At 41.2% G+C, this 9,056-nt stretch overlaps 2 protein-coding genes across 2 annotated transcripts in view; both read left to right on the forward strand.

The window, feature by feature from the left end:
• Positions 1-712: 712 nt before the first annotated feature.
• The window catches only part of trim23 (tripartite motif containing 23), an 11,266-nt gene continuing 2,922 nt past the window's right edge, over positions 713-9,056 (forward strand). The window contains exons 1-9 of the mRNA XM_008301197.1: positions 713-825; positions 1,469-1,631; positions 4,265-4,386; positions 4,468-4,746; positions 5,425-5,607; positions 5,690-5,905; positions 6,055-6,189; positions 7,093-7,222; positions 7,687-7,797. Of these exons, the coding sequence (XP_008299419.1) occupies positions 727-825; positions 1,469-1,631; positions 4,265-4,386; positions 4,468-4,746; positions 5,425-5,607; positions 5,690-5,905; positions 6,055-6,189; positions 7,093-7,222; positions 7,687-7,797 (1,438 nt within the window). The 5' untranslated portion in view covers positions 713-726. The remainder of the gene's footprint in view (positions 826-1,468; positions 1,632-4,264; positions 4,387-4,467; positions 4,747-5,424; positions 5,608-5,689; positions 5,906-6,054; positions 6,190-7,092; positions 7,223-7,686; positions 7,798-9,056) is intronic.
• cwc27 (CWC27 spliceosome associated cyclophilin) overlaps positions 8,377-9,056 on the forward strand; it is a 51,539-nt gene continuing 50,859 nt past the window's right edge. The window contains exon 1 of the mRNA XM_008301196.1: positions 8,377-8,382. The gene's annotated coding sequence lies outside the window, so the exon portion shown is untranslated. The remainder of the gene's footprint in view (positions 8,383-9,056) is intronic.

A 9,056-nucleotide genomic window follows, 5' to 3' on the forward strand; every position in this document is an offset into this window, starting at 1 on the left:
AGGTCAAAAAGTCGGACGCCTTTAAAAAAGGAAGGCTTTGACTGGCCTGTTTTAGCATATCTGTTATGTGGTTGGCATTTTAACGGGACAAAGTAAGAAGTGTACACAGATCTGCTTCACAAACTGACAACTAAGGTTCCCCGAACACAAGACTGGCAGAGAATGTTCCCAAAAGATAGTTTGCTGGGATCTCTGTACTTTACAACGGATAAAAGGGAGGCATGAAAAGGCTCTCCTGTGCTTTTATAAGGTGCTGAAAATATTTGATTACCTCCAGAGCAATTACTGATGAGGACTAAATTTAAAAGAAAAAAAAATGGATTTTTGTAATGTACTCTTCTCTCACTTATGTATTGAATTATACTTTTCTTTCATGTAGTTTCATTTTCTTTCTAATCAAATATACCATAATGGTTGTGAATGTTTCTTCGATATTAAAAAAAGCTGTTGCATAGCGCATGGAAATGAAGGAAATACATTTGCTTGTACAAATGTAACTTAAAAGTTAACGTCTCAAATGCATTACATAAAATTAATTATTTGAACACATATTTTTACACCATTGTATTGAAATGCATGTCAGTAACAGGACGACAGACAGATATTATATGTTAATATTATCATTATATCGATATATTTTCCGCTCATAGGCTTGTAGGGCGAAAGCGGAAGTAGTTGAGGGGTAGTCCTCTGACGCATGCGCAATGCTCTGCGCTGTCGTAAAGAATGGCCGCCGCTGCAGCAGGAATAAACAAGCAGGGCGCCGTAGCGACGATGGAGCCCTGTATCCGACACGGGAGGGGAGCTAGTGGCAGCACGGTGAAGGTTGTAATGTTATTACTAAATGCCAAAGTTACATTATGTTCCTGATGATTGTGTTGTTCAGTTAGTTTGCACGAAGCATCGACAGCAGGCTCGCTGCCTTCGTGGCTCCTGATTTGGGGCGAACGCTGCTGCCGCTGCGTTGGCGTTGGAGGCAGCGGATGGCAAACACTGAACTAGATTAGATACGCGTTAACGTTGTATCATAATAGTGGGCATTTTCATGATCTTATAAATGGCTTAGTAAGGTTTATGAACGTTCACCCGTTTGGTATTCTAGCCTGCAGCCTGCTACCAGAGCTGGAGGATCAGCTAGCTGTCTGGACTAGCTGTGTTTGTGTGGAGGCTCTGCTCAGTGATTTAAGAGTCGCTGCATAGTGCGCGTGTAAATAAAATCTCCTAAACTGTGTTTGCATCGCATTTGTTTAAAGAGCACATACAGAAACAGAAATCAGCAGGGTTAACCAGCTGTAATATCAGATGACTGACATGTTCACTGACTCTTCTTTATTCTTTCTCTGCATTCAGTCAGAGATTGTTTGAGAATCCCTCCCAGCTGGTGGATATTTCTTCCCTCTGACTGCAGGATTCTGACACACACACAGTGGTGGTTTGGCAGTTTATCAAGTTGTGCTTGTGTTTACAGGTGCTGGAGTGTGGAGTGTGTGAGGACGTCTTCTCTCTCCAAGGAGACAAAGTCCCTCGTCTTTTGCTCTGCGGTCACACAGTGTGCCATGACTGTCTCACCCGACTGCCCCTCCATGGCAGAGCGGTCCGCTGCCCCTTCGACAGACAGGTCACTGAGCTGGGTGAGGAGAGAGTTTTCTGTGACTGCACTGACATGAAATAGTCAGGCTTTTTTGTACCTTTTTTATTTTGAATGTCACTACTCACAGACTTCGTGGGCTTTTCAGTGTTGTAGTACGACAAGCACAGAGGTGTAATTGGTATTTCTTGACAAAATAAAACGTATTACATGAATCCGTTTCTAAGGGTTTGAGACCCTGACAGGGTTCCAGACTTACTTTTTCTATTGGTTGCAATGGTGTACCCTAAATTTTTCAGTTTTAAGCTTTACCTTCTTTGTCAGTTTCCATACACATTACTCATTTCTTAACACTTTATGTAAATTATTGTAAACAAGAGTAAAAGCGCAGATAAATGATTTGCAAAATTTATCCTGCTTTTCATCAGGAAGATCCGGGATTTGAAGTCAGTAAAATGCAGCTCATCTAATGCTGTATTATAAGCAGTGTTGCATTTTGTTACCATTTCTGATTCTTCATTGCTTTGGTTTGCTGCTGCTGCCTGCTGCTGAAACGCTGCAGGAAAGAGGGCTGCTCTGCTGGTTAAATGAAACGCTCTCATTGGCCACGCATGTGGTCAACTCAAACATTTATCCACTAGTATTCTGATGTCATAGTTTCAGTGAATGCCACCACAGGTGACCAAGTGCAAGTGAAAGCACCATAAGATGACTGTAACAGAATAGCAGTAGTGCTGTGCCTTCTTTCCATAAGCATCACAAGGAGCACAAAAGGCACATTTCTTTCATTGATGCAGGTGCACACACAGACCTCAGACATTAACACGAGCTCAAGTTTAATGTGTTGCTTCCAGCTATTTGTAGGAGTCTTTCCTCTGAGTTTATTAAATATCTGCAACATCAGACAGCAGCAGGATCCATATGAGATTCTTTAAAGAGAGAGACGCGTGTATTTATGCACATCACAATGGTAACTTCATTATTTACTCATACATATAAATAATCCTTAGAGACAGAATGTATCGGTGTCTCCAAAGCGAGCTACAACAAGTAAATCAGTCGTGAGGGCTAAACTCCATCACAGCTAGATGTCATTTTACTGTAAAAGTCTGATTTGTTTACTGAAATCAGAATGGGTTTTTTTGGTATATAAAGTTTCTTAGTAGAAGGATTTTCCCATTTCACACCAGAACATTTGCAGTAGTAACATTATGTGTATGGATGTGTATTAGAACATATCCCCTCTAGTACTCAAGCTAACTACCAAAACATGGGAACAGGTTTCCAAGTAGCTATGAGAACAAACTTTATTATACCGTAATTGTTTGTGGTTTGATAAGTTTATAGCACACATGGGCAGAATTTTCAGTCTTGAAATCATGAATCAACTGTGGATATTTTGCCTATTTGGGGAACTTTTTCTCCGTCAAATACTCAGCAGCATCACTTCTCCTGGGCTGTTTAGAATGGGGGTCGCTGTTATAACCACAACATTATCTCTACCTGCATTAGTCGATGCACATCAGATAATCACTTGAGAGTAGAAAAGTGTAAAGCACAGTTTTGTACGCATGGAAGAGTGAAAGATTTAGTGCATCTTGCTGTGACTGACCATCCTATCAGAAATCAGGGCACAAACATTCCAGAACCAATAGAAAACCTTGAAACTACAATCTGCAAGTTTCTCTTCATTTGACTGACAAAGCAAAGGAACTGAAGCACATACAGCATTAGCATTCCACGTCATAGGGCTGAACCGGTACTGCGATTTGAAATCTAAATTGATAAAGCTTCAGTTCAGTGTTTAACAGTTTTATAACATGTGATGAATCGTTGCAACATGAAACTCCATCAAAATATTACCAGCATTATATAATAACAATATTATATTCTCATGCAAAGATGAGAACTTAAATATATAAAATGCTTCCAGTATGTCCTAATCCCTTTTTTAAATGGCATAGGAGACGGAGGAATTGTCACAAAAGCTGCAACTATATTAAGATGATAAAATAAAGTAATAGTAAAGAAAATAATGATTCAGTAGAAAATGATAGAACCTTTTTGTAAACAATCTCTGACATTCAGACAGGCAGACCAGTCCTGCTTCAAGAGCTCAACTAAGTATTGCACATTCTGCAAATTAAATTAAGTAATAACAGTAAAAAAATGAAGTCAGGGTCAGACACGCTGCACGTTGTCCATTGTATAGTCCAGCCTTTGTGATTCACTAATTGTGTTGTTTCAAGTTGTGCTTTCATTTAAAAACCAATTATTTGTTCAAAGAGACACAAAACAACCACAAAGAGACCCGTTATTACATCAAAGAGGCACAAAATCACATAAACTGACCATAAAGCTGTGTCACTAAACAAGAGGATTGTCGTGGGAAATCTCAAGTAATCCCAACAGAAGTGAAGCTTATCATTATTGGTTTGGTGACACCGTTTATTCGATTTATGCTGCTTATGATTGTATCATTCTGCAAAGTTCTCTTGTTCTGTTTGACAAAAACTGCTAAATTGTGAATTGGTTGCAGAAAACATGCTTCTGTAGTCTGTGACCAGATGTGATTGTTACTCTCTCCTGTCTACAATGTTCTCTGTATTAAGGATGGAACTCTTCAATTCTGTCACTTTGCTTTAAAGTATTTCCTGTTTCTTCACATCTCCTCAGGGGATTCTGGAGTTTGGGGTCTAAAGAAGAACTTTGCTCTGCTCGAACTCTTGGAGCGACTCCAGAATGGAGCGACCAACCAGTCAGGAATGGCGGAGGATGCCCTGAAAGGGATGGGAGAAGTAAGGCAGCTGTTATTTTACTGTTGTGGTAATGCCCTGTAATACATGCCACCTTCACTCACAGTTCTTCTCCTCAATTAGTGTATTATTCGGTGTGACGAGGATGAGAGCCACACGGCCTCCATGTACTGCACCGTGTGTGCCACGCACCTGTGTGCCGAGTGCTCTCAGCTCACCCACTCCACCCGCACGCTGGCCAAACACCGCCGGGTGCCGCTGGCCGATAAGCCCCACGAGAAGACCCTGTGCCCACAGCATCAGGTCCACGCCATCGAGTTCGTCTGTCTGGAGGAGGCCTGTCAGTCGGGGCCCCTCATGTGCTGTGTGTGCAAGGAGTACGGCAAGCACCAGGGACATAAGGTAGGTGAAAACAGAAAACACTAGTGAACACAAAAATGACAACAAGGAGACAAAAATTAATGCAGATACACAAAAATGGTGTAAAAGAGACATACAACAACCACAACGAGACAGAAAACGACTACAAAGAGACAAAAAAAATCACCACCAAGAAACAAAAATGACTTAAAAGAAACACAAAACAACTATAAAGAGACAGAAGACAACCACAAAGAGACACAAATTACTGCAAAGTGACACAAAGTGATCACAAAGAAACAAATTTAACAAAGAGGCAAAAATCGACCACAAATTGACAAAAATGACCACAAGCAGAACACAACCATGAAGACACAACTCACTGCAAAGAAACACCAAATGTCCATACATGGTCATGCTAAGAGTCACAAAACAACCACAAAGAGACACAAAAATCACCACCAAGAAACAAAAATGACCTAAAAGAAACACAAAACAACTATAAAGAGACAGAAGACAACCACAAAGAGACACAAATTACTGCAAAGTGACACAAAATGACCAAATAGGCGCAAAACAACCACAGAGAGACTAATTTGACCACAAAGAGAAACAAGACCACAAAGAAACAGCAATTGTCCATACATGGTCATGCAAAGAGTCACAAAACAACCACAAAAAGACACAAAAAATTCATACGTTCTCCAACTTTCTTTCCAGCACGCTGTTCTTGAGACAGAAGCGAATCAGATCCGTGCATCCATCCTGGACATGGCCCACTGCATCCGTACCTTCACAGACGAGGTGTCCGAGTACTCGAGGAAGCTGGTGGGGATCGTGCAGCAAATAGAAGGCGGCGAGCAGATAGTAGAGGACGGAGTCGGCATGGCACACACTGAACATGTACGATACTGCATAGGACTCTTTTCCAAAACACAGTTGTGCTTTTCCTCTGGCACTAACGTCTTTCCCATGTGCTCTTTAGGTCCCCGGCACAGCAGAGAGCGCTCGCTCCTGCGTCCGAGCTTACTTTGCAGACCTCCATGAGACTCTGTGTCGGCAGGAGGAGATGGCGCTGAGCGTGGTGGATGCTCACGTCAGGGAGAGGCTTATCTGGCTGAGGCAGCAGCAGGAGGACATGACCATCCTGCTGTCTCAGGTCTCCACCGCCTGTCTGCACTGCGAGAAGACACTGCAGCAGGTAGGAGGCATGAAAAATACTGAGCTCAGTGAATCAACGGGTGCATTTAAGGGCCATTTTCCGAAATGAAGATTAAAGTTACAGTTTTGGGCTGATGCACGCATAATATCATGTTATATTTAGTGTGTGTTGCTTCTGTCCTGCTGTAGGATGACTGCAGAGTTGTGCTGGCAAAGCAGGAGATCAACTGTTTACTGGAAACACTTCAGAAGCAGCAGCATCAGTTCACTGAGCTGGCAGATCACATTCAGCTGGATGCTGGCATCCCTGTCACCTTCACTAAGGTACACTGCGCATAGTCGGTCCCAGAAATCTGCATGTGTCAACTAGGAATGTCCTGATCCGATTTGAAAGATCATGATGGTGGCTGGTCAAGGCGTTTTTTTAAGTGATTGTTATCAGCACCAACCTGACACCGATCAGTACTTTTAGCAGGATGTTCGTGATGGTAATTTTGAATAATTTTCTTAATCAATGATCAGCAGCATTATCAGTCAATAACTGATTAATTGATAATACTATAATAAAAATATATATAGTAATAATCACAGTGGACCTTTACGTGTGTCTTACTCAATCCTGGCTTGTCTTAATCCCAATCTCTGGCTGAAGGTCATTAAGTATCACAGAAGTCTTTGAAAATGCTCCTTGTTGCCTACACTGAGCTTCCTGTTGGTTGACTGCCTACAGAAAAAGCAATAGAGAGGCTAACCAGATACTACAGCTAATGTATAATACAGGTTCTGACATGCATGTAGAGAAAACAGGTTTTCACAGTGTTCTGGAGCTTGTGGAGCCTCAGTACAATCTACACTCTCAGCACTACATTTCAGACAGTCCTCTACCAGAGCTTTGCAACAAGGGTCATGACCCACATGACATTAACAAACAGCTTAGATACAGAAATGCTTTTTTTTTTTTTTCATAATGCGTGGCAGAGCTGTTAAGTTGTCAAGCTTATACATTGTATTGCTTTTAATACCTTTATTGTGTTTCAAGTGTGTATTGTTAAGGAAATCGGATTGGGACTCAGTATCTCACTATAGACAGATACTAAATGTTCAAGGATGCAGATAGGATCAGAGGCAAAAAAAAACCTGAAACAGGACCTCCTTAGTGTCGACCAAGTCTGTCAGAAAAGTGGAAAGAACTTTGGTTTATTCTCGTATGTAATCATGTGTTTTCAGGACAACCGGGTCCACATTGGTCCAAAGATGGAGATCCGTGTTGTGACTCTTGGGCTCGATGGAGCTGGAAAAACCACCATCCTCTTCAAGCTGAAACAAGATGAGTTCATGCAACCCATCCCAACCATTGGTAAAGGCATTTAGATTACAATGTAGTTAGTATAGTTCACTTATTTAGAAATACTGTATGTGAAAGAGCCCATGTTCTGCACAATATATTCTTAATTATATGTTGGGGGTCTATTACAGCATGCTTCAATGTTCGAATAACACATTATTTTTCCTATTGCTGCTGCACCTTTTCTTATTTAAAGCAGACTATTGTACACTCTATTCTGCGCTGGTTGGTCAGCTGGCCTAATAAAGGTGAAGTAGCATTGGTTAAAATCCCTAATAGGAGCAGTGTGTTTTGTAAGAGATAACAACTGACTTTGGCGTAAACTTTTGGTAGTTTGCAGACCTTTTACAGGTACAAAAAGCAGCTATTACACTAAAGAATTGGCAAAAAGCAGAATGTAAGCTCTTTGTGTTACAACATGACAAGTCTCCAGAATGATATCCTGATTAAATCTTGTTTTTAATCTTTTCTTTAAGGTTTCAATGTGGAAACAGTTGAATATAAGAACTTGAAATTCACTATTTGGGACGTGGGAGGAAAGCATAAGCTCAGACCTCTCTGGAAACACTATTATCTCAACACTCAAGGTACGAACTGGGCTTTACACACTTTGGATGTATTGTTCATTTTTTGTCTGCTTGTTACAGTGATATATTCACATTACTGGGAAGCATTTATTTACATTGGGGGAAAGATCCTCATTGACTCGTGACACATTTTTGCAAAGTTTTTGAACTGAATGACACTTTTCTTTGAATGACACTTTGGGCTGGAGTGAACAAAAGACAATCTTTTCTTTTGTTTGCTTAGTTGACTGGTCACTGGGGCTTGGCATGTTATCTGTATATGAAGTAAATAAGCCACAGTGCACTGAGTGTACTCTACCTGCTGACCTCATTCGCCTAAATACAGTCCAAAAAAGAATAAAAAGCTAGATTTGCATGTCATCATTTGAATCTAGATATTTTATGCTGAAATAATAAGAAAACACGGGGAGCAGATCAGCAAAATATCTGTGTCATGTTACTGAATTGTTGCAGGATCAAGTAAAGTAAAGTCACCTCTGTCACTGTGTAAACGGAATAAGATCCTGCTGGCAGATGTGCTCTTAGATTATTTCATTCGACTTGTAATGTTTGACTCCTGAGTAGTGTCACCGCTTTTGCAGTTGTCTGCTTATAAACTAAAGTATTTGGCAAACTGATGGAACCAGCAGTGTTGTTATGTAGAATGAATCCTCAACAGACCTTAAATATGTCGAGCAAATGTCAGAGCAATCCATCAGATAGTTGACATTTATGGGTCAGAGTGAACCATAAATGTCAACTTGTTTGTGGTGTGAGAGGAAAAGTCACAGGATCACCAAAGTCAGTTGGTTTCGTCCTCTGGGAACAATTAATATCTAAAAGAGGGTGAACGGCTGACAGCGGCATCTCTCGTACAATTAGACTCTGAGAAGGTCAAAACTAAAGCAGCTGATCAAACCACAAAGAGCCCAAAGGTTCTATTGAGGGAAAATTGCTTTCAGTACAAATGCCTTTGTTGCAAATGGAGTTTCCATTTTTGTGTGTATGTTAAGGTGTGGTTTGTCCAACGGGGAGGAGCAGGTGGATTTACAACTATGAATGGAGCTGTGAGACCACACAGCTAACAGGGGAGCCATCAGCTCTTTATCAACACACAATATAATCTTGGCTGCAAGGTGTCTCGGTGGTTAGCACTGTTGCCTCGCAGCAAGAAGGTCGCCGGTTCGCGTCCCAGTTAGGACACCTGGGATCTTTCTGCATGGAGTTTGCATGTTCTCTTCATGCAGCGTGGGTTCTCTCTGGGTTCTCCGGCTTCCTTC

This window comes from Stegastes partitus, unplaced genomic scaffold, assembly GCF_000690725.1.
Source record: "Stegastes partitus isolate 25-593 unplaced genomic scaffold, Stegastes_partitus-1.0.2 Scaffold1641, whole genome shotgun sequence".
Classification (NCBI taxonomy): Eukaryota; Metazoa; Chordata; class Actinopteri; family Pomacentridae; genus Stegastes; species Stegastes partitus.